The sequence below is a fragment of the Zootoca vivipara genome, chromosome 3, assembly GCF_965207765.1.
Source record: "Zootoca vivipara chromosome 3, rZooViv2.hap1.1, whole genome shotgun sequence".
Taxonomy (NCBI): Eukaryota; Metazoa; Chordata; class Lepidosauria; order Squamata; family Lacertidae; genus Zootoca; species Zootoca vivipara.
This window is the reverse complement of record NC_142586.1, coordinates 116985565-117013550: the sequence shown is the minus strand read 5'-3', so window position 1 is coordinate 117013550 and position 27986 is coordinate 116985565. Positions and strand designations below refer to the sequence as shown.

At 49.3% G+C, this 27986-nt stretch overlaps 2 protein-coding genes across 10 annotated transcripts in view; one reads left to right on the top strand and one right to left on the bottom strand.

Moving 5' to 3' along the window:
- The window catches only part of PTK2B (protein tyrosine kinase 2 beta), a 96913-nt gene extending 84728 nt beyond the window's left edge, over positions 1–12185 (top strand). For 4 of the 9 annotated variants that reach the window (XM_060273198.2, XM_035110822.3, XM_088666968.1 and 1 more), the window contains 7 exons: positions 1860–2006; positions 3694–3732; positions 4711–4738; positions 5780–5835; positions 6895–7041; positions 8023–8103; positions 9959–12185. In XM_060273198.2, coding sequence (XP_060129181.1) covers positions 1860–2006; positions 3694–3732; positions 4711–4738; positions 5780–5835; positions 6895–7041; positions 8023–8103; positions 9959–10174 — 714 coding nt within the window. In that variant the 3' untranslated portion in view covers positions 10175–12185. The remainder of the gene's footprint in view (positions 1–1859; positions 2007–3693; positions 3733–4710; positions 4739–5779; positions 5836–6894; positions 7042–8022; positions 8104–9958) is intronic. The other 5 variants (XM_060273197.2, XM_088666969.1, XM_060273195.2 and 2 more) reach the window with 4 other exon arrangements.
- Positions 12186–14302: 2117 nt separating this feature from the next.
- CHRNA2 (cholinergic receptor nicotinic alpha 2 subunit) overlaps positions 14303–27986 on the bottom strand; it is a 36965-nt gene continuing 23281 nt past the window's right edge. The window contains exons 4-7 of the mRNA XM_035110823.3: positions 25909–25953; positions 24091–24200; positions 17835–18933; positions 14303–16201 (exon numbers count right to left, since the gene is read on the bottom strand). Coding sequence (XP_034966714.1) covers positions 16076–16201; positions 17835–18933; positions 24091–24200; positions 25909–25953 — 1380 coding nt within the window. The 3' untranslated portion in view covers positions 14303–16075. The remainder of the gene's footprint in view (positions 16202–17834; positions 18934–24090; positions 24201–25908; positions 25954–27986) is intronic.

Below are 27986 nucleotides of genomic sequence, written 5' to 3'. Positions count from 1 at the left end.
GGTGAAAAGGCTTTGGATTTCCCAGGGGTGTTCGGACTAAGCCTCGCCATGTCTGTTGTGTTCACCCCACACGTCCCTTGGAAGCTCTGAGGGGCTGGGGTCCTGAGCCCCCCCCCTCGGTCTCATGACAAGCAACACACGGGCAGAGGCACCCTTCTAGCAGTGCGGCGGACTGAGCCTTAACAGGGCTGAAATAGATCGCACAGCAAACTGGGCCTGTGCCCCCAATGAGAGCTCTGAAGCAGGCAGCCATTCAACAGGTGCAGCCTCACTCCTTGCTGCATGCAGTGTGGGAGGAGACACTGCCCCTGTTGGAAGGGCACACCCTTCCGTGTCGCGTAGCCTTTGTCCTTTGTCCTGCCGCCTTCGCCGCTTACGCAAATGCTTCCCCCTGATTCACTAATATTGCCCCCGACTGCCACTCACCCATTGCTCCTAGCTCTCCTCCACCCACCCCAGACATCATATGTGTTCTGCAAAGTTCTAGAAAGCTCAGTGACTCCGTTAAAAGAGGAGGAAATGCTGTCCAGGGCTGATGGAAGTTGTCGTCCGAAACATCTGATGGGCACCAGGTTTGCAAAGGCTGCCCTAAGTTAACAGGCTGGACGGACATCTGTCCTGGATGCTTTAGCTGATGTTCCTGCATTGCAGCGGGTTGGACTAGAGGACCCTTGGGTGCACCTTCCAACTTTCTAGAGGAGAACTTTCTTGAGGAGGTGCAGAAACCCAGCACATTTCCTTTGGCGGAGGTGGTAGAAGAGGGGCACAACAGTTAGCAGGAAACGCCCTATGGGCAAAGCCACTTCAGTGCAGAAATAATGAGAGAACTTGCTCCTCTGTGATTTCGAATCTCTTCGTCTCTGGGGGAGAGATTCCAGCAGTAAAAGAGATGTGAAGTTGCGCCCTTAGAGATGAACACAGTTCTTCTGTGAATGGGGGGGGGGGCATCCACACTTTGCCCGAACCATATATCAATCATATCACGCACCAGTTATTTCCCCCGGGTTTGAGGGCTTCCGCTCGCTGTTTTCCACAGGTTTGCCTTGTGAAATTCCAATCTTGTGCCCTGAATTGAAACACAGTTAGGCAAAATCCCTCTTCAGATCTTCCACACATCTGATGAGATCAAATTAAGCTGGAAATATCAGGTTTTCGCAAGGCACAGTTGCGGAACAACAAGAAAAGTTCCCGAACCCAGGGGAATCAATAGGTACAGGATACAAGCAAAATAAGGGTCAAGCAAAAGTGTGGGTGAGTGTCAGAAGGAGATCCAGCTTTCCATCCTTTAAAAACCATTGAACAGTTCCCCCCGACAAAGGTACGTGAAGCACAGTGGGAATTGGTTTTTTAAAACTACTGTTGCAGACACCAATTGCCTTCGACTGTTTGCACCCCCAGAGATATTAGTCTTTCTGTCATTTACACGACCTCTTATCCTGGGGCAGACACCCAAAAAATCATCCCTAATTTAAAAGGGGGTCCTCAGCAACCTTTAAGAACACAGGACACACCCTTGTAGGACTAGACCATCCATCCGCCTAGTCTAGCAACCTGTCTCCAGGAGTGGTCAGCCAGTCCCCTTTCGTTGGTCCTCAGAATCTGTGGATTGGAGGTTTGCAGCCATCCTGTACAGCCATTCAACTCCCTCAGCTCCATTCAAATGGGCTTGGGCCAGATGACTCTCTGGGTCTCTTCCAGTTCCACAAGTCTATGATTAATCCCTGGGACTTGCGAGAAATTGGGGGTGAACCTGGGAGTTGCTATAACAAGAGAAGCGAGGCTTCTGGGAGTTGCTAGCACAAGAGAAGTGAGGCTTCTGGTCGCTCACTGTTCTTCTTCCCCTGCGTTTGCCTGCAAAGGAGGAGGACTTCCTCAGGCCCAGCAGCCGGGAAGAAGCCCAGAAGCTCTGGGAGATGGAACGGGCCAAAATGAGGCAGCTCCTGGACAAGCAGCAGAAGCAGATGGCGGAGGACTACCAGTGGTTGCGGCAGGAGGAGAAGGCCCTGGTGAGTTGACCTAAGCAGCGATACAGGCGGCCACTGGGATGGCCACTGGCAAACCTGAGATCTGTTTCCTTCTAGCCTGCCCAGAGCATCACACGAGGAACTGATTTCAGAGACATGGAGAGGAGCTCAGCGTAGTACAGTGGTGCCTCGCAAGACGAATTTAATTCGTTCTGTGAGTCAATTTGTTTTGCGAAAAATTCATCTTGCGAATCGCGGTTTCCCATAGGAATGCATTGAAATTTCTTTTTTTTGCCCATAGGAACGCATTAATTAAATTTCAATGCATTCCTATGGGAAACCGCGATTCGCAAGACGAATTTTTCGCAAAATGAATTCGTCTTGCGAGTCACCATCAGATCGCAAGATGCATTCGTCTTGCGAAAAATTCGTCTTGCAGGGCATTCATCTTGCGAGGTACCACTGTACTAGGCAGATCATTTGCCTGATGGAATGATCTGCCGTCTCCTCTCCCTGAGGGTTCTCCTGACAGCCCCCAAAACCAATTGGGGGGTGGGGGGCCTATTGCACTTGCAGACGTCCTTGCATGGGCTTCCGCTGGGGGGACCCGAAAATGCATCCAGACCATGGATTCGGGAGTTGCCATATAGTGGGGAAGATTAACCTACCAGTGGAAGCTTTTTAGCCTCCTGATTAGGGATCAGGACCAGATTTGGTTCTGTTCGCATTTTAATGCAAATCCACCCAATTTGCACTTTCCTGGAACGGTATGTGAGCTCGGGTGCAAGTATCCTTTGGAATTCACATTTCTCCGAATTTTGCGATAAAATTATCCAGCCACAAGATGTGTAAAAATGCATACTTTAGGGGAACCTGTGCCTTGAAAATGCACACGTTCATGAAAATAAACATGCAGTATGTTATAATAATAATAATAAATTTTTATTTATACCCCACCCTCCCCAGTCAAAACCGGGCTCAGGGCTGCTAACACCAATAAAATTACAATAAAACATAAAAAGCAATTAATTAAAATACAGATTAAAATACAATATTAAAATTTAAAATGCAGCCTCATTTTAAGTAGTCCATAAATCCAAACCATGAGGGAGGAAAACACAGGGGTCAGACTAAGTCCAGCCCAAAGGCCAGGCGGAATAGCTCTGTCTTGCAGGCCCTGCGGAAAGATGACAAATCCCGCAGGGCCCTGGTCTCCTGGGAAAGAGTGTTCCACCAAGTTGGGGTCAATACTGAAAAGGCCCTGGCCCTAGTAGAGGCCAATCTCTAGAGAAAAATGCTAGCCAAAATGTATTGATGAAGAGAAAAGGGCCCTTAAAAAATTAATGTTTTATTTACCTATTCACTGAATTTGTATACTGCCCTTCATCCGCAGATTTCAGAAACCAGTGACACACACACACCTAATTAGCAAGGTTGAATGGGGACCTTTGAGAGAGAGAGAGAGATTGCCAAAAATTAGGCAAACTGAACTTAAGATGGGGAAAACAAGAAGCTGGAAGAAAAAGGGGGGAAAAGCCTGGGAGACTTTGGTAATTCATTGCTGCTTGTGATGCCAACTGAGGGGTTTTGTTAAGAAGAACCGAAGAACTGTGGCCCTAGGAAACAAGGGACTAGCAGTAATAGAGTATTAAGTCCCTGTCTGGTTCCCCCTTCAAAAAACCCCTGGTTCATTGCGGCTGCTGATGTTGGCTACTTTCTTCCGCCACAGGATCCCATGGCCTCTGTGAACAGCCACGCCTACCCCCCAGTAAGTCCATGGGCCACATCTCTCCGGCTGCCCTCTGCTCGCTCTCTTAACTTTCCTAACTTCTCCTGGTGAGAAATGATAAAGCAAGGGGGAGGATCACGGCCACACCACTCAAACAGACACCCTCTGCAGTGGCTTCCCCATGGGCCTCTGACTCTAAGCCTCGGTGCGCCAACAGGGCTCTGTTGCTCACAGAGTGTTTGTTGTGGAGGAGGAAGGGAAAGGAGATAGTTAGCCGCTTTGAGACTCCTTCGGGTAGTGATAAAGCGGGATATCAAATACAAACTCTTCTTCTTCTCTTCTTCTTAACTTCCTTCTTGCCTCTCTGAGCTTCTTCTGGGATCTTTGGTCTCCTGCTTCCCTCGCCTTGCCTCTTTTCCCCAGGGCCACATCCCCTCCTGAGCAACACTGGAGGGCCGCAGGTCGGAGGCAAGAATGGGTGGAGCCACAAATGAAAAAAAAATTATAAAGTGGGCTGGTTTCTACACACACACACCTCTCTCTTCCACCCAGACAAGCAAGGGGTGGAGTTCAAGGACACAGTCCAGACAGGCAAAAACACTGAGGGAGAGTGTGAAGTGGGGGCAGTGAGGGGCGTGGCCTTGGGAGGCTGGGCAAGAGCCAGACAGGGAGGGCAGAATTATTATTATTATTATTATTATTATTATTATTATTATTATTATTATTATTACCTCGCCCATCCAACTGGGTTTCCCCAGCCACTCTGGGCGGCTTCCAACAAAAGATTAAAAATACATTAAAACAGTATTTGTCCCCACCCCTGAAAGACCCCTCTTTGCTTCTGTTCTCAATTCCAGCTAATTTCTCTCCTTTCTGGATCAAACTCTGCAAACCTGTACATGCTTACTAAAGTGTCAGCCCCACTGAACACTGCAGGTTTTACTTCTGAGATGACGTGCGTTGGGTTTATGCTGCATGTGTCAAAACCATGTGACTCAATGCCCCTTTTCTTTTCAGAAACTCCCCGAGAAGGAGGCAGGATACAGTGAGTATCTACCTCAGTTTGCCCTTCCGTAGCGCAGGTGTCATTCTCTGCTCACCATTCCATGCATTTCACGTTCGAGAGAACTTGAGTTCCCCGTCAGTGCGGTCAAGGAAGCCTAACCACCTTCCCTGCACCTTGTGCAGCATGTCTTACTATAGAATAAAAATGTAAGGCTGTTGTCACATCTCGCTGCTCCCACCACCCTCAGGCACCCCTTCCAACCGCAGCGCGATAGCAGAACAGCAGGCACCTGAGCAACGCAAACCGCTAAGGAGGGGAGCGTGTTGAAAGGGGGGTGGGCGGCATTTCCGAGTGCCATTTGACCCACCGCTTTCCAAAGCACCCCCTGCCTTAAACATGGCGACGGCGCGGGCTTAGGAAGGGGCATTGTTCAAAGGTGGGTTGGAGGGTCTTCAGAGTGTGATTTGGGGGTGAGCTTTGAAAGGAGAGGCAGGAAGTGGGCGAGGTGTAAAGGAATAGAAATAGAATAGAATAGAATAGAAATACTTTATCGTCGCTGTACCACTGTACCACTGTTCACAGTGAGATTAAATGAGCCCCCACTTCACCCCCACAATCCTACGACCACCAACCCCGAACGTCAGCTGCAATGTTGCTGTCTTCCATTCAGCAGCCTCACGGCCCATGGGTAGAAACTGTTCTTTAACCTGTTGGTGCGGCTTATCGTACTTCTATATCTCCTGCCCGAGGGCAGGAGATCAAAAAGGTGCTGGCCAGGATGTGAGTTACGTGGTTGGTCAAGTGGAAATGGAGGGGGTTCGCCAGGGGTGGAGGAAAGACTGTGGCAAAGGGTGGAGGGGTCAGCCGCATTGGTGGGTGGAGTGGGCAGCGGATGGGGAACCTCTGTGGCCCCACCCAGATGTTTTTGGACAGCAGCTTCCAACAGTTCCAGCCGGGGAGGCCAAAGGACGGAGATTATTGGAGTTGAAGTCCAATCCCTGCTTGGCTGACAGCTCTTATAGCAATGTTGTGTCATCAGCAACAACAAAAATAACAAACTGTTGTGTTTCCTTTTTATTGATGGCTTAGCTGAGTTCACAGGGCCACCCAGGAAGCCGCCCAGACTTGGACCTCAGGTGGGTAGTTGCCCCTTGCCTTTTGCCGTCCTGTTCCTCTCTCCGTTTTGAGCCAAGCTCTGCGCCGGTTCAGGTGATGTGTGGGCCAAAGGTCACCCCGAAATTGTGTCATTCAATTGATTTGGGGTGGGGCGGGGGGCAGAATACAGGCCTCCAATTGGGGAGGTGTATAGGTGCCCAGGTGGCGCTGTGGTTAAACCACTGAGCCTAGGACTTGCTGATCAGAAGGTCAGCGGTTCGAATCCCTGCAACGGGGTGAGCTCCCGTTGCTTGGTCCCAGCTCCTGCCAACCTAGCAGTTTGAAAGCACATAAAAAATGCAAGTAGATAAATAGGAACCGCTATAGCGGGAAGGTAAACAGCGTTTCCATGTGCTGCTCTGGTTTGCCAGAAGCGGCTTTGTCATGCTGGCCACATGACCTGGAAGCTATACGCCGGCTCCCTCGGCCAATAATGCGAGATGAGCGCGCAACCCCAGAGTCGGTCACGACTGGACCTAATGGTCAGGGGTCCCTTTACCTTTTTATAGGTATCCTGAATAGCGGAACTCCTTGCAGAAGGAAGAATAAGCTGCAACATTTTGTCGGAGGTCTTCCCTGTATTATTTTATGTAAGCCACTGGAGGGTTCATCTGAGCTGGAAGGCAGGGAAGAAATATCCAGTGTTAGTCATATTCAGAGTTGACCTATTAAAAGCAATGTTACTTAAATCCACTGATTTCAGCGTGGGGTCTGCTCTTACATGAATGCATCAAATTTTCATTTAGGAAAAATGTGTGCTCCTGCTATCAGAAACTTGGGGGGACACTTCCCCACACTAACCCCTGCCCCCCCTTGATTTATTTGCTTGTTTATTGCATTTCTAGCCCACGTTTCCTCCAAGGAGCTCACGGCGTCATACACTGTTCTCCCCCCCCCCCTTCATCTAACCCCCCACAACAACCCTGTTAGGCCAAGAGACTGTGACTGGCCTAAGGCCAGTGAGTTTTGTGGCTGAGCAAGGGTTCGAACCCTGGTCTCCCAGGTCCAACACTAACCATTGTGCCACACTGCCTTTCCAGTTCTCGCTTCAGCCAACCCCCACGGCCAACCTGGACCGGACGGATGACACTGTGTACGGTGACGTCATGGACCTGGTAAAGGCTGTTCTGAAGCTGAAGAACGAGGTCAGCAACCACCCGCCAGAACGGTACATCCTGGTTGTGAAGGTAACTCCAGCATGTCTTTATTTCTGTTTTTATTCCTTTGCACCACCTTGATGCAAACAGGTTCTGCTTGGGGTGGGCAGAGGCAGGGTAGAAGGAGAGCCGCTGGGAGTCTGATCTGACAAGACAGAAGTACTGTTTTGGGGGGACATGGAGCGGGCAGGTGTGGAGGACTCCCTGGTCCTGAATGGGGTAACTGTGCCCCTGAAGGACCAGGTACGCAGCCTGGGAGTCATTTTGGACTCACAGCTGTCCATGGAGGCGCAGGTCAATTCTGTATCCAGGGCAGCTGTCTACCAGCTCCATCTGGGATGCAGGCTGAGACCCTACCTGCCCGCGGACTGTCTCGCCAGAGTGGTGCATGCTCTAGTTATCTCCCGCTTGGACTACTGCAATGCGCTCTATGTGGAGCTACCTTTGAAGGTGACCCAGAAACTACAACTAATCCAGAATGCGACAATCCAGACTGGTGACTGGGAGTGGCCTCCGAGACCACATAACACCGGTCCTGAAAGATCTACATTGGCTCCCAGTACGTTTCCGAGCACAGTTCAAAGTGCTGGTGCTGACCTTTAAAGCCCTAAACGGCCTCGGTCCAGTATACCTGAAGGAGTGTCTCCACCCCCATCGTTCTGCCCGGCCACTGAGGTCCAGCGCCGAGGGCCTTTTGGCGGTTCCCTCGCTGCGAGAAGCCAAGTTACAGGGAACCAGGCAGAGGGCCTTCTCGGTAGTGGCACTGCCCTGTGGAACGCCCTCCCACCAGAGGTCAAAGAGAAAAACAGCTACCAGATTTTTAGAAGACATCTGAAGGCAGCCCTGTTCAGGGAGGCTTTTAATGTTTAATAGATTATTGTGTTTTATTTTTCTGCTGGAAGCCGCCCAGAGTGGCTCGGGAAACCCAGCCGGATGGGCAGGGCACAAATAAAAAAATTGTTGTTATTGTTATCATCATCATCATCATACTTTTGTTTTGCCTCTTTGCAGGATGTGGGCCTCTCCCTTCGGAAGCTCATCGGGAGCGTGGATGAAGTCCTCCCAGCTCTGCCTGCCTCTTCTCGCACTGAGGTGGGTCCTCTTTCGGGCAAGCGGGCGATGTCCCACCCCACGTAGACCTAAGGAGGTATCAGAAGGGGAGTGGCTATCTGTCCTCTTTCATTGCCTTGTCCTTTTATTACAGCGCCATTATTACAGCACAAATACACAGCACAAATACACAGCTCTCCACAAGGAGGGCAGTTGGCTAGTCTAATCCGACTTCCGACTTCCACAGCATTTTAGGCGCCAACGGAAAGTTCCTCCCTCCCTCTGACTCCTTTGCTCTCTGATATGTTCAGACCTCTGAGTCTGTGGTGAGGGGGGTTCCCCCACACTCTCGAGTGGCGGCTCAACTAGCTGCCCCCTCCCTTCTGGCTCTCTTGTCATTATCTCGTAACTGGGTAACTCCTCCCCAAGCTGCTCAGCTTCTGTCTCTCTCTCTCTCTCTTCCCCCTCCAGCTGGTCTGCCGTAGAGTGCATTCCCCAGTCCTCATCTTCAGACCATTCCCTGACCCACTGCAAGTGTTCCCAGGGTGATTTTCCCAGGATGTGGGTGGAAAACAGTGTCTATTAATCCATGCTCTGTTTCTGGGATTGGACTAGACGGGAATCTGTAGCTCAGTGGCACCATGGGATGATATCCACACCGAATCTCTTGTGCTTCCTGTTAAAGTATCTCTGGTTGCATTGCTGGGAAAGGACCTTGTTTCCCATTGCAATAAGTAGTCAAAACTTTGCTGCAAAATAAGGTTTGATTAGGATGCCACGAAGAGTCGGACACGACTAAACGACTAAACAACAACAACAAGGATGCCATGCCAGGGGGTGGAGGTGGACTGGGAAGCCCTGAAAGAAGTGATTTATTATGGAAAATGCAAGGTGTATATTCAAAATCTGGAGAAAAAATTGCATTGCGGGGATTGAACTAGATGGCACTTTCGGTCCCTTCCAACTATGCAATCCTATGATTCCCTGACCAGGGATTTGACTGAGCTTCACATGTTCATCCCTTGCAAGCAGGTGTGTCCAGGTTCCAGGCTCTTAAACATTTCTGGTTTAAAATGTCCCAATTTGCAGAGCCCATCTTTTGCCTCAGACCTTTTTCTGCCAGTCAGAGTAGACGTTTCTGGACTGGGCTATCAATTTTGGACCAACCTTCTGACTCAGGATCAGACAGTTTCCCATTTTCACCTGAGAGCATTTGGTGGTTGGGGTTCCGTTCAACAAATCTGTTCTGGGGAATACTGTGTACAGTCGTACCTTGGTAGTCGAACGCCTAAGTTGTCGATCTAACTGGCTCCCGAAGGTTGCAAACCCAGAAGTGAGTGTTCCGGTTTGCGAACATTTTTTGGAAGTTTCCAGTTGGGAGTTGATCACAGTGTGGATTTGCCAAGCATGCCTTCCTCTTAGCACGTTTCTCCCTTGCGTCCTGAGTTTGAGTGTCTTCAAAGCCCAGGACACCTTTGGTAAAGGCTGTTCTCCAACTGGAGCGCTCGCAGGCCAGTGTTTCCCAGTTGTCAGTGTTTATACTACATTTTTAAAGATTTGCCTTGAGACAGTCTTTAAACCTCTTCTGTTGACCACCAGCATTACGCTTTCCATTTTTCAGTTGGGAATAGAGTAGTTGCTTTGGAAGACGATCATCAGGCATCCGCACAACATGACCAGTCCAGCGAAGTTGATGTTGAAGAACCATTGCTTCAACACTGGTGATCTTTTCTTCCCAAGTGATGTGTAAAAAATTTTGGAGACACCGTTGATGGCATCTTTCGATGAGTTTATAAGTGTTGTGAACAGTGCTTTCATGAGTCGTTGGAGTTAACCTGCTGCTTATCTGTGTCTGTGTCCGTCCGTCTGTCTTTCTGTGTGTGCTCTTCCCCGGCAGATTGAAGGCACCCAGAAGCTCCTCAACAAGGACCTTGCCGAACTGATCAACAAGATGCGCTTGGCTCAGCAGAACGCCATGACGTCCCTGAGCGATGAGTGCAAGCGCCAGATGCTGGCGGCCTCGCACACTCTGGCCGTGGACGCCAAGAACCTCCTGGACGCTGTGGACCAAGCCAGGATGCGAGCCAACCTAGTGAAGGTCTCCTTTGAGTGACCCAGAGGGCTGGCTTTCTTTTTAAAAGATGAATGAATAAGTAGCCCCCTCCAAGCTTCCCTGCGCTGTCTCCACCTCTGCCCTGCCGCAACACGCTCGTGTCTTTGATTTCGTCGCGTCTGTCTTCCGAGAACGAAGGAGAAGAGACTCTGGGGGAGAGGCAGGGAAGGGACTTGTCTTCCTCTGCCCCGTAGATCATGCTGCTAAGGGGGGACGCAGGACCCCGGTCCTGGGGGGGTGGGCAGTTCAGACCTGTCAAGGTGAGCCTGCACCAGTAGGGTCCCATGCGTGTAGGTGTGCAGGCATCGCTGTGTACAGGCTGGTTTCTCTGCCAGTATCTCTGGCGCCAAGGTGTCTCCATGGTGAAGAGGGTCAAAGGTGGGGAGAAGTGGGGCGAACCTCACTGCCACCGTTCTCCGGATAAGCCAGAGGAATGGTGGCAGGCCGGGCCACTTCCGGGTTTCTCCCGAGGACCCTGAGGACCCAGTCCTGGGAGAAAAAGCTTGCTAGGTCACTCTGCGGCACTTTGGTGAGAGACATTCCCAAGGTGGCCCTTAGAGGAGGCTGTCTCGTGTCTTTGTACATTGTATAGAAACATTTATTTAATGGCCATGTACGAGAGAACTGTATGTGCAACCTCCCGCCCTAGGAAAAAAAAAATTACCCTCACTTCTCTCTCATTTGGGGTGGAGTTTGAACACGTCTCCCTCTGAATAGGGAGCTAGAGATCCAAAGGGGGCTCTTTAAAAAAAAAATGTCATGAAGATATGTACCAGGCAACACATAACACTGTAAACCACAACAGAACCGCACACGGCATGTTCGCAAATTGCAGAGAAGCAGTTCCACCTAGTCAAGTTTTAAAGATGGGTCAGTGTCACCCAAGCATAATGGGGACTGAGTCATTGAAGGGGTGCTGCTTGTTCTGCCTATTTATATAATCCAGAAATGAAGAGCAATCCTCATAAAAACTATTTGATTTGGCTTTGCCCCAGTCTGACCAGACGTTCTGATAAAGCCATATTCCCTGCATTAGTCAAGCATGCCTCCTGCCAAGGAAGTTTTTAATGATTTCTAGTACCGGGCGATTACAAATCTGGCTGCTGATCGTAACATAAGCACTAGATTTTTATAAGTGATAGGAGTTGAATTTGGGGTGGAGCTTCGATATATCTCTCCAAATGAAGGAGACTTTAAAAGTTTCCTGTTTCAGCAAAACAAAAAACAGCAGGGAAACTTTGAGGGATCTCAAGCACTCTGGCTCCAATCCTCTGTGCACTTACCTGGGAGTAACTGCCACTGAAGTCACTGGGGCTTCTTGAGTAGATGCTGAGTAGATTGCACTGTGTAACAGGCTGATACTGACACCAGCTTTCATGTCTGGAGTCGCTTATGCCATCATAAATCTGTTAGTCTTAAAAGTTCAGCAAAACTCTCTTGGGGGTGTTTTATATTTAAAGGCCCAATTACAATTCCAAGCAACAATGCAGATTGTTGACGGGGGAGACAGATCCACACTCACCACCACCTACAAACACAGATTACGGATTTGATGCTGTGACTGAAGACTGAATCTTTGCCACCGAGTCAGAGCTTAAAGGGGAGGTTTTTGGTCCTTCTGTGGCAGGGTTTGAAATTAAACACGCCCTGACAATGTTGGGGCTCACGTTTTGCTTCTGGAATGGAATTTTTGCTGAAAACATCCATGTCTGGGAGGACGAGAAGCCATTAATGTAATTTTGAAACTCCCATAATATTGAATCCCTTCCGTAAATTTCGATTTTTTGTTTTACTTTTGTACCTAAGAAACGGGCCAGGCAAAGTCAGCATGGCCAGCCTCAGCTTCTTTGTAATATTATACAGTATTTGTGTGTTAAAACGGCAACAGCAGCAGGAATCTCTCTGTTTGATATGTGGTTTTTTTGACCTGAAAATTGTACCGTTTTATGGCTTTTGTCATTCATCATAACAAAGCCATTGTTTTGCCTGAGATAAATGAGGTACAACATTCTCTTGTTGATCTGTTTCTTCATCAGAGCTTCTACCCCGGAGGACCTTGGCAAGGTAATGATCCGATTGGGGGCCACTGTTCAGAAGCAGAGGAGAGTTTATTATGTCCCGGAGTCTCCAAATTCAATCCTTAACGCTTCCAGCTTGTTTGTCTGCTTACTTACTTATTTTATTGTATTCTTACCCCTGAAGGCACACGCTTCTATTGTCTGCTGAGACAGATGCCAACCAACCAAATATCCTACCTTTCCTCCAAGGAGTTCAAAGCTCTCTTCCTCCCCAAGAGCCCTATGGGGTACATTAGGCTGAGAGCGAGTGACTGGCCCAAGGGAGCTTTGTGGTTGAGTGGGGATTTGAACCCGGGTCTCCCAGGTCCTCGCCTGGCACTCTAACCACTACACCATCCTGGATCTCAGCAGATATCCCTAGGCTCCTTTGCGCCTTTGACAAAGAGATGTCTGTGTGCCTCCAAAGACCATGGACCAGAAACTCACAAAGTTTGCTTTCCATCGCTCTGCCAGCATCTTCATGGCCATCATCAGGGGTGTAGGAAGGGTGTGCGACCCGCCCCGGGTGTCATCCCTGATGGATGACAAAATGGCACACAGCGGGAGGGCAGCACTTTCTGCGGAGCCTGGCCTGCAGCGCGCCCGAGCCACGTGACTCTCCTGGGAGTAACGCTGTGGCTTGGGGCCCCACGCTGCCTGAAACAGCAGCGTGGGACTTGTGTCCGCCAGGCGGACTCCGTGGGCAGCTTGTCACCCCGTGTACGGATCGCTGTGCGGCCCCCACCGCTCCAGGTGCTGGAGCAGCTAGCTATGCCCCTGGCCATCATGGCTGGGTCTGCTCCTCCTCCATCGATCTGTCTGTCTGTCTGTCTGTCTGTCTGTCTGTCTGTCTGTCTGTCTGTCTGTCTGTCTGTCTGCCTTCCTTCCTCTACTCACTGCCTTCCCCTTTGCCTGCTCCCTCCCTCCCTCCCCTTTTCCTCCTCCTGTAGCTCTTGCCCACTCTCTCCATCTTCTCTCCCTCCAAGCCTCACAGGGCCCTCCGCTCACACTCCTATTAGTACCGCCCACTGACCGGGGAGGGGGCCCCACAGGCACCTGCAATGGCCCATGCCAATGATCAGATTCTTCCACTGAGACACCCAGAGGAAGCTGTGCTCCTCGCCCAGCCGCAGAGGGTGTCCCAGGGAGCTCATGGGTGGGCAGGTAGATTCCTAGCCACTCTGCACCAGGGTTGAAGAGGCATGATTTTCAAAGACGCCTGGGCCCTTGGTGGAGGCCTAACCAAGCCCTAGGTGCTTTAGTCTTTAGAAGATATCTGGAGCAGCTGGTGGTTGCTACTTCATGTGTCATGGATTGGTTGGGCGCAGAGGAGTGGTGGGAGGAGGCAGCTGGTGGAAACCCCCCCCCCCAGGGAAGGAGGCTAAGACTGGTGGGTCAACAATGAGCGGCCAGAGGGAGAAGACTGGGGAGAGGAGGTGTTGGAAGCTGGAGAGGCAACAGGGCTTAGTGAGCTGGGAGAGTCTGTGCCAGAGAGAAGTCCAGAATCAGAGGCAGAAGATGAAGCAGGGGAGGAGGGAGACCGAGAAGCAGAGATGAGTCAGGCTGGTGAAGAGTCACGGGGTTCTCCCTCCTGCTGCTGTGAGAAGCTCCCCTTCCTGCTTGTCTCCCAGAACCAGAAGAGGTATGAAGAGGGTGGAGGAGAGGTTGGGCTACACACAGGAATAGTCTCAGATTGCTTGTGAAAACCCCAGGGGACTTAGATGGCTGTGTGGAGGTGGGGACATTCAGTCTTGGCAACTGATCCATGGGGCAAGACCTACCGGGGATGAGCTGCGGTGCTCATTAGGCCTGACACTCAGCTACGTCTGTGCAGATCATGCTAGTAAAAAGTTAATTCTAACTTGCACGGTGTGATTTACTGCCGGCTCACACCTGACAGCATCATGAGAGTCGTAACCCAACGGGTCTAGAGCGCGCCAGTTTGGGGAAGCATCCTTTGGAAACGACCACAGGTGGGAGGTAATGTGTTACGTAGAAAGAATAAAAGAATAAAAAACCTATGATTTTAAACCCTATGATTTTACACACACACACAAGAAAATTCCAAAAGTCAGTTTTAAAAAATTTATTCTGTCTCCAGACCATGCTTCGGTGAACAGGTTGCAAGTTGATTCTGCATTCAGCAACCTGGCTCACACTCACCCCAGACAGGAGCAATTTCAGCTGTGGACCCTCCCCACCACACGTCACACCAAAAGCCACATTCCTTAGACAAGGGGGCTGTCCTGGGATCGTTGGCAAGCTGTCAAGGCCTGGGGCAGAAGGGAGCCTGCCTGCAAGACCGCATGGGGCAGGGGGCAAAGTCAAAAAGCAATACTCACTTCCCAGAAAGAGTGGTTTCCCTCCCCCTTTGCACCCTGAGATAGGACCATGGAATTGTAGAGTTGGAAGGGATCCCAGGGGTCATCTAGTCCGACCTCCTGCAATGCGGGAATTCGGCAAGTAGCTAAATCACAAAAGGCAAGGGGAGGCTTCTGGCTCTTCAGTCCAGGGGAGCATTTAAGCTTTATCCTTCCTTGCAAAGCTGACGGGGGGAGTTCCTGTTAAGACTTTTCCTGTCCTGCCCCCCTGAGCTTCAACTATAGGTCGAGTGCTTTGTTTCAAACTGTGACATGTGAGCTGCACAATGGACGCCCCCCCCCCCCAATGTGGCTCCAGTCCAACAACTGGCACCAAGGTAGGCATAACCTAATTGTCTGGGACTTTCCACAGCACCAGTAGTCAATACGAAGAGGGCTCTCAGGCTGCCACTAGTTTGCAGGTGGGAGTCAGTTGCGAACCAGCAAATTCAGGGAGGGCACAATTAAAGGGGATTTGGGACTCCTGTGCTGCAAAGCTGCTTCCAAAAAAGAACAGGCTTTTTGCAGTAAGGAAAGTGGCGTGGAAAAGCACCGGAACGGGTGAGTTGGCCATTGCTTGATGCAAAGTTGTATAATCTTCCTGCAAACTCTGTGCAAACGAATCGGTCAGAATGCTCGATAAATAGGTTATCTGGAAGCGACCCACATTTACCTGTACAATGGATTAATGCCATTAATTTCTATATAAATGCCATTTCTGAACATTCCGTCACACTCTAGTGCAGGCATCCCCAAACTGCGGCCCTCCAGATGTTTTGGCCTACAACTCCCATGATCCCTAGCTAACAGGACCAGTGGTCGGGGAAGATGGGAATTGTAGTCCAAAACATCTGGAGGGCTGAAGTTTGTGGGTGCCTGTTCTAGTGTGACCAAGGAACAGAACCCAGAGCAGGTCTATGCAGATGAAGGGGGCGGGGCTAAGCTGATAGAAGCAAAGTCGATTATTATTGCTTGCAGCCGCCAGGCGGTGGGGAGAGGGTCTTCGCCACTATCCTAACAGCACCCCGATTTCACGCCTTTGCTATCTTCCCATGCAAAACGCTGCACACTCCAGGGGTTCTCCCCATTTGCAAAGCCTTGTTTCACACGCAGACTGTCATAATAACAGGCATTTGGCTAAATTGGGCTAACTAAACGCTGCCATCAGCCCCAAGGATGCTCTCAGCAAAGCCAAAGACAGTCTGCACATTGTTCCCACCACAGGAAGTTTTTCGGGGTTACCTCTGGCCTCTCTGAATAATAATGGCAGGCGAGGTCAATCTGGAAGAAAGTTCAAGTCCCCAGTCCCTACTGATTTGTAAAAACTGGTTCAGCTAAGAAAGAATGCAATGCTAAGTAAGATTCCTGGGTGGACAGGTGCTTCTGAGTTGAATTTGTCTTGAATTTGGATGGCGACGCTTTTGCTGGAGCCGCACGGCAGGTGGGTGAGAGTTTGTGGGGGGATTTTGGGTGTGCCAACCCTACTAGATCATCCCCGCCAGGAAAGGTGGGAGGAAGAGGCCAATCGTCCCCAGCAAGCAGACAATGACGAACATCCAGAGGAACATGCGGTCAATCACCATGGCAACGTACTTCCAGTCTTCCTTCACCTGCAAGGATAGGAGAGAGTCATGAAGCCACACCTCCTTGACCAGCAGGTCTCCATAATCCACGGACGACATCCCTTTGGGTCTTGAAACAGCACATCTAGCAGATTGTTCAAGAGTTTTCCCACAGGGGTCTCTTTACCCACGGCTATTGGAAGACCCTAATTGCCGACCTCATAGAATCAGAGAGCTGTAGAGTTGGAAGGGGATCCCCCAAGGGTCATCTAGTCCAACCCCCTGCGATGCAGGAATCTCAGCTAAAGCATCCAGGACAGACGGCCATCCAGCCTCTGCTTAAATACTTCCACCACCCTCTGGGGGAGTCCATTCTGCTGGATCTCTGGGACGTACTGCTAATGGACAAACTGTCAGGCCACGTCTGAGAAAATCAGGCAGACAACACAAAACAGCCAAAAACCAAAACAGCGTTTCATTCCACCTGGCATAGTTTTATTACAGGCGCTGCACCGGTGGAACGTGGTTATAGGCCTCCGTGGACACACAACAACTTGTGGGATGATCCTTTTGTTTAAAAACTGAAATAACTTTAAGTGGGGACATCCATTAAGCTAGTGGTTCTCTTAGTGTGCAGTACTGCCTCCTGGGGGGGGGGGCAGGATTACCTAGGGACTCTAAGACTCAAGCAGGCAGCAGGGGGTGATGGGGGTGTAAATGATTCTCACACTAATAATAATAATAATAATAATAATAATAATAATAATAATAATATACTGCCCTTCACCCAAAGATCCTAGGGCAGCTCACCACAGAAAAATATAAAATGAGAGTACAAAAGACATTCTAAACAAAAATCACCCTCCCCTCCCACAAACACAGAGGCAGAGGAGAATTAACAGGGACACATTTTCCCCTTCTCTCTGCCAACAGAGGTCATCATCAAGGGAGACCCAAGCAGTATCTGTGCCTAAACCCCTCTTGAAATGTATCCAGCCAGGGCAGCACTGGACCAAGTCCTGCTTTGTTGAATGAATTAAACTGAATAGTTTTAACCGGACTTGGAATAAATGTGCAATTTATCGTTACTCTTCTGAATTGTATTGTGTTGTTGTCTTCCTTAGTGGCTTGTGCAAACCGCTGTTCGGAATAGCGCTTTTTACAGGGTCAGGTGCGGGGGGGGGGCATTGGAGGAGAAGAGGAGGAGGAGGAGTTTGGATTTGATATCCCACTTTATCACTACCCGAAGGAGTCTCAAAGCGGCTAACAATCTCCTTTTCCCTTCTTCCCCCACAACAAACACTCTGCGAGGTGAGTGAGGCTGAGAGACTTCAGAGAAGTGTGACTAGCCCAAGGTCACCCAGCAGCTGCATGTGGAGGAGCCGAGACGCGAACCCGTTTCACCAGATTACGAGTCTACCGCTCTTAACTACTAAACCACACTGATGAGTTTGTGGACCCCGGGGGGGGGGGAAGTGGGGTCCCAAAAAAGTTTAGCAGCCCCTGCATTGGGGGAACGACGCTGCTGCTGTGACACCCTGTTTCTGACGTCTAGAGGGAACTGTTTGCTTGTGTTACGAACACAACAGTGAGCTTTGGGGGTGGGCGGCGGCGGCGGGGGGGGAATCCTGGGTCCTAACTCCACAAGGTAGCTTTTCAGTTCTCAGAGTCAACAACTCACCGAGAAATCGGCATCCTCAGCCCGCAAGTGGTTGGCGATGTAGTGCACCCCTTCCAGGGCCTTCAAGATGCTTGGAGACAGCTGCAGACCCTGCTCGGAGGATGTTGGGTTCTCCGTTTTGGTGGCCGGGCGCCGGACCAGTTCCACGAAGCCCCTCCCCAGGTGCCGGGCACAGGTGTAACGGTACTGGAGGCAATGGTGGGGGCAGGTGCCCTGGAGGGGCAGGCGGCCGGCCCTCCTCCTCTCCTCGCTGCCGCCACCGCTGTCATCTTCTTCGTTCCACTTCTCGTCCACGTCCGTCTCCAGCCAGCACCGGGACGTGCTCAGATTTGCCGGAGGTGCATCGTACTGCCCGATTACCTCTTCGCTGGTCACCCTGAGCCCCGCCGTCAGCACCGGGGGCCTCTTCATGAAGAGCCACCTGGGGATGAAGTCCAGGAAGACGGCACGGACCCACTGGGGCATCTTGTGGGTGCTAGGCGAGCGGTGGTGGACGTTGAGGACGAAGACCGTGATGACGATGGAGAGCGTCACGAAGATCATGGTGAAGAGGAGGTACTCTCCGATCAGAGGGATGACCAGGGAGGTGGACGGGATGATCTCGGTGATCAGGAGGAGGAAGACGGTGAGGGACAGGAGGACGGAGATGCAGAGGGTGATCTTCTCCCCGCAGTCGGAGGGCAGGTAGAAGACCAGGACGGTCAAGCAAGAGATGAGGAGGCAAGGGATGATGAGGTTGATGGTGTAGAAGAGGGGCAGTCGCCGGATGACGAAGCTGTACGTGATGTCGGGGTAGATCTCGGTGCAGCAGTCGTACTTCTTGGTGTTGTAGGTGCCCACGGCATGGATGATGGCCCACTCGCCGCTCTCCCAGTAGTCCTTGAGGTCTACCTGCCGCTCCATGCTCTCCAGGTCAATCTTGGCTTTGTCGTACGTCCACGAGCCGAACTTCATCTTGCAGTTCTGTTGGTCGAAGGGGAAGAAGGTGACGTCGATGCTACAGGAGCTCTTGTAGATGGCCGGAGGGGTCCACTTCACACTGCCGTTGGAGAAGAGGTGCGCCTTTGTCATGTGTGTGACGGCAAACTCCCCATCGGCACTGAAGGAGCAATGGAGAGGAGAGTGTGGGAATGTTGTGGATAGTAGGAGAAATATATTGATTGAATATTATCCTTCCTCACTCACACTAGTGAGTCAGTAGCAGAGTACATTCCCCAGTATATTGCAGGAAGCTAGTTGGTAGATTCGTTTGAAAATCTTTACTTTTGCTTCTGGCTCCCAGTATGTTTCTGAGTACAATTCAAAGTGTTGGTGCTGACCTTTAAAGCCCTAAACGGCCTCGGTCCAGTATACCTGAAGGAGCGTCTCATCCAAGATCCCATCCAGCAAATTACTTAAGTGCACTGGATAACCCTAAACATGGTTGGGCATTTTCCAGAGCCGTTTTAATGTTCTCCCTTCAGCACTACTAGAGAGCAGATAGCATGCCATCCCAGTTGAACATACATTATGTCCAGGCAACTCTAATCAGATTGAGTCCATTGGGCACGTCCTTCTATACCATGGTGCCCAAAGAGAGCTAATTTAACCATTTTTAAGGAAATTACCTGGCCGCTTGGAGGAAACTTACGTTAAATACCTTTTTGCCAATAAGTGGTGCCTCGCAAGACGAATTTAATTCATTCCACGAGTCAATTCGTTTTGCGAAAAATTTGTCTTGCGAATCACGGTTTCCCATAGGAATGCAATGAAATTTCTTTTCTTTTTTTGGCCCATAGGAACACATTAATTAAATTTCAATGCATTCCTATGGGAAACCACGATTCGCAAGACAATTTTTTCGCAAAACGAATTCGTCTTGCGAGTCACCATCAGATCACCATCAGATCGCAAAACGCATTCGTCTTGCGAAAAATTCATCTTGCAGGGCATTCGTCTTGCGAGGTACCACTGTAAAGATCTGGATATCATCAGGCCTGTTGCGAAATTCTGTTTTATAGCAATGAGGACAAGACAGGCTGTGGCGACAGCGATGGCCAGCGAATGAGAACTGATTTTAATCTCTGGAATACAGATTTTAGCTGAAAGAGTGTTATTTTGAATGTAAATAAGTTTATAGGGGATTTTTAATTACATCCACTTCTTCATGAGGATGTGGGATATGATGTTGTTGTTGTTGTTGTTAACTTTGTTGTCTGGTCTTTGACTGCAATAAAGATTGCTTGCTTGCGTGTCTCCAGCCCCATTGCTCATCCCAAATACTGAGGTTGGGCATTTTCTTGTGGTTCCCTCACTGCGAGAAGTGAAGTTACAGGGAACCAGGCAGAATGCCTTCTCGGTAGTGGCACCCGCCCTGTGGAATAACCTCCCATCAGATGTCTAGGAGATAAAGTATTACTTTTAGATTAAGACATCTGAAAGCAGCCGTGTATCAGGAAGTTTTTAATGTTTGACATTTTATTATGTTTTTATATGTGCTGGAAGCTGCCCAGAGTGGCTGGGGAAACCCGGACAGATGGGTGGGGGTATAAATAATAAAATGTTGCTGTTGTTATTATTGGCAACCAAACACCCAGCGATTAATCTCACTTGTTTCTTTGCTAAAGTGATGACTAGCCTAGGAGATATGGAGGATGCTGTTCATTTAGCTGGCCTTTGCTGGGACTTTTGATGTGGTTTCCTTTGGGTCTTCCGCTGCGGTGGATCGAAGACAGATTGAGAAGTCCCCTTTGACCTGAAATATTTTCATGAGAGAACATTGGGGGTGGGTCTGGGAAAGGGTGGGAATAGGATGAATAAGTGATAAATATTTTTAATGGACTGATATATATGGCATGATCTGGGTGTGATAAATGGAATTCATTGAAATGTCCAAGGGACAGTAGTAGGGGGGGGATGTGATAAATTGATTAGTGAGAAGGAAAGAGGTTAGTTTTTTTATAATCTGGGGAAAAAAATATTCTTGGTAAAAAATAATAAGTTAAGGGAAGAGTTAAAAGTTTGAAGAATTGAAATAGAGTTGAAATAAGTTTGGAAATTGGAAATATAAAATTGAAAGTATAGATTTATAAATATGAGTATTATGTGTAAAGCAGGGAAGTTAATTTTGATTATTATGAAGGGATGAATTATTATTGTGAAAACTGTCCAATTGATAATTAATAAGGAATTCAGAGTGGGGGTAGTCGGGGAAGTCTAGATGGTTATGAAATGATTTGAATTAAGAAGTTTAATTTTTGTTTTTGTGGGGTTTTTTTCTTCCTCTCTTTTTCGCCTTTTTTCTTATTTTTCTTATCTTTTTTGGCCTTCTTTTTCTTAGGCCTTCTTTTGTCTTTTTTGTTTTTGGTTTTGTCTTTTGGTTCTATGAAGGAAATTGGAATTAGGATGTATTTACAGTGATGTGGTTAATGGAAAATAATAAAAATTATTTGAAAAAAATTGAAATATTTTCATGAGTACCACTGGGTGGCAGCATAACACCAGCCAATGGAACGAAGCCATTACTGGGACACTGTTTGCACAAGAAGTCATAATAGCAGGTACTTAACAGATTAGACAACTGGGCCAAAGCAAACAACATGAATTTTAACAAGGAGAAATGTAAAGTACTACACTTGGGGGGGGGGAATGAAAGGCACAAATACAGGATGGGAGACACCTGGCTTGAGAGCAGTACATGTGAAAAGGATCTAGGAGTCTTGGTAGACCACAGACTTGACATGAGTCAGCAGTGTGATGCAGCAGCTAAAAAAGCCAATGCAGTTCTGGGCTGCATCAATAGGAGTATAGCATCTAGATCTAGGGAAGTAATAGTACCACTGTATTCTGCTCTGGTCAGACCTCACCTGGAGTACTGTGTCCAGTTCTGGGTACCACAGTTCAAGAAGGATAGTGACAAGCTGGAACGTGTCCAGAAGAGGGCAACCAAAAGGGTCAAAGGCCTGGAAACAATGCCTTATGAGGAACGGCTCAGGGAGCTGGGTATGTTTAACCTGGAGAAGAGAAGGTTAAGGGGTGATGTGATGAAAAATGAAAAAAATGAAAAATTGGTCAAAGGCCTGGAAACAATGCCTTATGAGGAACGGCTTAGGGAGCTGGGTATGTTTAACCTGGAGAAGAGAAGGTTAAGGGGTGATGTGATGAAAAATGAAAAAAATGAAAAATTGCAGAGTGAGGCATCTGACCCTGGCGACCGATTCTTGGTGTGTGTGTGTTTGTAAGTAATTGAAGGGGCAGATTTAGGGCAATGCGAGTTGTGGGTTGCACTGGGCACAGAGCTGAGGAATGCGCCTTTTCAGAGCCTAGTATGCACTTAAGGTAAAAGGTAAAGGACCCCCAGACAGTTAAGTCCAGTCAAAGGTGACTATGCGGTTGCGGTGCTCATTTCGTTTTCAGGCCAAGGGAGCTGGGGTTTGTCCACAGACAGCTTTCTGGGTCATGAGGCCAGCAGGACTAAACCGCTTCTGGCGCAACAGAACACCATGACAGAAGCCAGAGCACACGGAAACGTCATTTACCTTCCCGCCACAGCGGTACCTATATATTTACTTGCATTGGTGTGCTTTTGAACTGCTAGGTTACCCTGTTGCGGGGATTTGAACCGCCAACCTTCCGATCCACAAGCCCAAGAGGCTCGGTGGTTTAGACCACAGTGCTTGCCTAGCTTTTGGAAGGAGGTTGAAGGGCTCTAGTACCCTGCCAGAGCCTTGCGCCTCCTTTCCAAAGCCTGGCTTAAGCCGGCACTGTGAGAGCTGGTGGGAAGGGCATGAAATGGCCTCACACAGGACGGCATATGACCAAGGTCCGCTGCTGTCAGAACTGTGTGTGCTGCATGTCCTCCAAACCCCACTAAGGCCAATGCTGAAGTGCGCACAATGCTCTCGTGATTGGGTCCAGCTTGCAGGCTTCCCTTTATGGCATCTATGTGCAGGGGCATACAAAGTGGGGGGCAGAGGGGGCAGGCCGCCCCAGGTGCCACTTGGGGGGGTGACAAGATGGCCCCTGTCTCCCCCCCCAGTTGTAGAGCGGCCAAGGGTGCACGGAGTCCTAATGGGCGCCGCTCGCATGGCATCCGTATGGGCTACTGCTTTCGCGCACTGTCCATATGAGCATCTGTATGGGATGCCTCCCACACGGCGACAGTACAGACTACTGATCTCACGTGCTGTCCATACGGGCGTCCGTATGGGCTGCCTCTCACACTCCATACAGGATGCTGCACATGCGCAGTCCATACGGACGTCACATATCCATCACAGAGCGGTTCCCCCCACCCCTCAGCGTCCCGCCCTTACCTTCCAAGTCCCGGACTGCAGAATCCGGGACTGGCAGCCGTGTGACACCGGAAGTTGCGTCGACGTAACTTCCGGTGTCGTTTTGCCCTTCTATGGGCACAAAAAATGGCCGCCGCCTGCTTCGAAAGTCACTTCTACGCATCTCAGGAAGTGCGTTGATGCAACTTCCAGTGTCGCTCCGCCCATCTATGGGCACCAAAAATGGCCACCGGCGACACCGGAAGTCGTGTCTATCCACTTCCGGACATATGTAGATGCGACTTTTGAAGCCGCCGGTGGCCATTTTTGGTGCCCATAGAAGGGCAAATCGGAAAGGAAAAAAATGCCCGCCGGCAGGAGGAAATAACGGAGAAAAACGGGAGACGAAGTGATATGGGGGGCCACCGGGAAAAGGTAAGTGAAAACGGGGGTTTCCCGGGGAAAACGGGGTACTTGGCAGCTATGGTCCCGCCCCGGGCGCCGGAGAGGGTTCCTCCGCCCCTGTCTGTGTGGCCAATGCGAGAACAGAATGCTGTACTCGGGGGGCCATTGGCCTGATCCAGCAGGGCTTTTCTTGTGTGCTTGACTGGTGCTGAGCTCCTCCTGCTGAGGCCTGTCTCAGGTTAATAATCCTTGTGCGCAAAAAGCGTAAGAATATTGGCTCATCTAGTCCAGAACCCTGTTCTCACAGAAGAGATGCCCATTATGGGGAAATCCGCAAGCAGAAGAGCCCTTTTTCCTTCCTGTGGTTTCCAGAAACTGGTATTCAGAAGCATTTCTCCCTCCAATTGCTATCCATAGCCCTCTCCTCCTCTTCCTCTTTTAAAGCCACCTGGGTTGGTGGCCATCACTAACTCCTGTGGCAGTGAGTTCCATAGTATAACGATGTGTCGCATGGACAAGGACTTCCTGTGGCATATTTTTAAGGGGCTTTGTTGGATCAATGAGCTGCTCCCCTTTTCCCCGTTGGCCCAAGCACCTACTTGTTATACAGCACAATGTCTGGGATCCAGATCATCTCGGAAGGCGCTCGGATGGAAGTGACATTGTCAAAATCCACCGGGTTCCACTGGAGCTTGTAGTCATTCCATTCCTGGTGGCAAAGAAACGGTGCTGGGCTCATTATTCACTTCCAAGATGTGCATATTCTTAATATTGATGCACACATTTATCAACTTTCTCCCTCTTTTTGATACATTTATTTACAGTGGTACCTCGGGTTACGATCTTAATTCGTTCCAGAGGTCTGTTCTTAACCCGAAACCATTCTTAACCTGAGATGCGCTTTCTCATCCTGGGGCAAAGTTCTCAACCCAAGGTACTGCTTGCGGGTTAGCGGAGTTTGTAACCCGAAGCGTTTGCAACCTGAGGTGCCACTGTATTTGGTTTTTCAGATTAAAACTTGACAGTCAGTTAAAAACTTGACAGACAGTTGTATCGAACGTACAACATAGAAACAAGATTCCAAGGAATCTCTTGGACTTCCCTCCTCCCCTTTGTGGGTCCTAATGTTAATCATTTCCTCCTGCATCTTTTATATAACCCACATCTTTTACATCTCCATTGCGTCCAAAATTCACCATAAATCTACAAGTGATATTCCAGTCCTACTAACGATTTTAACTGTTTACCATGGTTTTTAAGATAGGTTATAAATTCCCCCCATTCCTTATTAAATTTTTTGTCTTCCTGATTTCTGATTCTTCCAGTCATTTTAGCCATTTTGGCATAATCCATCACCTTTATCTGCCATTCTTCTCTGGTCGGGACGTTATCTTCTTTCCCTTTCTTAACTTTCTTAGTTATTAAGAAAGAAATAAATTAACACAGGACTCAGAAGAAAGTCCTGTTGAATTCAGTCTTGCAGCCTTAATGCCAACCTTCATAACAGGTAACAGCTCTTAGCTTAAGACCCCCCCCCCCCGGGCCAAGAGTTTTCCATGGCTGGAAGCTTCAATGCGTGGGGGTCGAGGGGACCATCTCTGCAAGGCTGAAGTTAATCATAGGAATTGTAGAACTGTAGAGTTGGCAGGGACCATAAGGGTCATTTAGTCCAGTCCCCTAGAATGCAGGGATCTTTTGCTCAGTGTGGGACTCGAACCCACAACCCTGCGATTAAAAGTCTCATGCTTTACCTACAGGGCTTGCTTCCAGTTCCTTATTTGACACTAGGTTGCAATGTGAGACCCTTGAATAAGACCTGGCAAAAAGTAAACCCTGTGTTGGGCTCAGATTACCATATTTTTCCATGTATAAGACAACCCCTATTTTTTTAAACCCAAAATTAAGAAATTAAGTTCTTTGGCTTTTTTGGGGGGGGAGGTAACTTCCGCCAATCGCTCGCCCGCCTGCCCGCCACTGCCGATCGCTTGCCACAGCCACTGCCGATCACACACCTTGCCGCAGCTGGCAATTTTCTACCGGCTCGCCACCACCAACAGCCCACCCACTCACTTGCCGCAGCCACCAATCGCTTGCCCAATTGCCGCAGCCACAGCCAATCACCAGCAGGCCTTGTTGCAGCCACCAATCACTCACCCAATTGCTGCTGCCAATCTCCTGCTTGCTGCTGCCATCGAACATCCCCCCCCCTCTGCATTCACTATCCATGTATAAGACGACACACAATTTTTGCCTGATTTTTTAAAGCAAACAGCATCATCTTATACACAGAGAAATATGGTATATCTTTATTCCTGCTTTGCAAAGGGTTGGAGAAGAGGACCTTTGGGTCTCTACACCCCAAATCTTTGCTGGAGTTTGCGTTGCGCTCCCTGCCTTTAACTCCCATCCCGCTTTACCTGCTTGAGCCAAACGTTTGTGGTCATCATTTGATTCTTCTCATCCTAGATTTGCAGACGATGAGAGAGAGAGAGAGAGAGAGAGATGTTATTTGAAAGAAATGCAAAGGTGCAAATAGAAGCTGTTGTCTCCTCTATTTTGTGGATGGGATTACAGTGGTAACTTGGGTATCAAATGCCTTGGTTCCCAAATGCCTTGGTTCTCAAACTCCAAAAACCCGGAAGTAGCTGCTCCGGTTTTCAAACGTTTTTTGGAAGCCGAACGTCTGATGTGGCTGCCAGCTATTGTTTCCGAGGCACCTGCACCAATCAGAAGCTGCTCCTTGGTTTTTGAACATTTCGAAAGTCAACTGGACTTCCGGGACAGATTAAGTTTGGTGCTTTTGTTTCTGCTATTTATTTTGCATTTTTGTTTTTGAGGCTTTTTCAGTTCAATTTGTTTTTGTGACTTTAGTTCATGACTTTAGTTCATTTGTTTTTGTGACTTTGTGGAACCCTGTTCAGCTACTGATTGATTGATTGATCGTGTGACTGTGGAAATGGATAAAAGCCCCCCCCCCATCCAAACAATGACTATCCCCAGTGCAGGTAAGTAAAATTCACGTTAAATTCCTGTTTTAGGGGTTGTTTTTTAAAGTCTGCAGAAGATTAATTCGTTTTGCATTACTTTCTAGGGGAAAGCATGCCTTGGTTTTGGAACGCTTTAGTTTTGGAACGGACTTCCAGAACGGATTAAGTTTGAGAACCAAGGTACCACTGTAAATCACAAACCAGCCAATTCAGGTTGCCCCAGTGAAGTGGATTTGGCACCTGTGCATCAAAGCCTGTTCCAAAAAAGGCAAAAGGCAAAAGGCCTTTTCTGCAGCAAGGGAAATTGTGGGGAAAGGCACCTGAAGGTGTGGGGGGAACTGTTGCTCCAGGCCACAGTATGTAACCTCCCCACAAAGAAATCCAGGTGAATGCTAATTAAAGAGGTCATTTGGGACCAGAGTCCTCTGCTCTCACTGCATCCAGGCCTGAAAAGAGGGAGATCTGATATTACAATGGTATGGGGACCCTATGCTCAGCCGAAGCTCAGTGGCAGAACAACTGCTTTGGATACAGAAGGACCCAGGTCCTGCCCTCAGGATCTCCAAGGAAGACTAGTGGAAGATCAGTGAATACATAGTCAATAGCCTACTGGAAGAGAGAATACCTCCCAAGTCTCCCGCTGAAAAATGCAGGATCAGCAGTGGCGCGGGACCGGAAGTTGCATAGAAGCAACTTCCGGGGCCACTCTTCCCATGTGTGGGGACTGGAAATCGGGCAGAACGACACTGGAAAAGTCACTTCTACACATGCCCAGCGGCCATCTTGGTGGTGGCTGCATGGCGGCTGCCATCTTGGTGGTTCCTGCATGGTGGCGGCCATCTTGGTAACAGCCGCCGCCATGAAGCCACCACGAAAATGGCCGCCAGGCATGCGTAGAAGCGACTTCCGGTGCCTCTCTGCCCAATTTCCGGTGCCCACACATGGGAAGAGCGGCACCCAAAATGGAGGCTCCCTGGCAGGTAGGAATTCCGGGGGATTTCCAGGATTTTTCTCCATTCGGAAGAACAGCGGGAAATGGATTAAAATCCGGGGGTTTCCTGCGAAAAATGGGATACTTGGCAGCTAAGGAAGACAGGGGCCAAGGGTCTGATTTAGTAGAAGGCAACTCCCTATGTTTGTGTTCACACATGTACTCCTCTTAAACCAGAGTGAGGAGCTCTATGGCCTGCTTCTTGATATCTGAAAACAAGGTTATCACTTCAGACCATAGCTGCCAAGTACCCTGTTTTCCCCAGGAAACCCCCGTTTTTACTTACCTTTTCCCCATGGTCCCCCGTATCACTTCGTCTCCCGTTTTTCTCCGTTATTTTCTCCTGCCGGCTGCCATTTTTTTCCTTTCCGATTTGGCCTTCTATGGGCCGCCGGCTTCAAAAGTCGCATCTACGCATGTCCGGAAGTGCATAGACGCGACTTCCGGTATCGGCGGCGGCCATTTTTTGTGCCCATAGATGGGCGGAGCGACACCGGACGTTGCGTTGACGCACTTC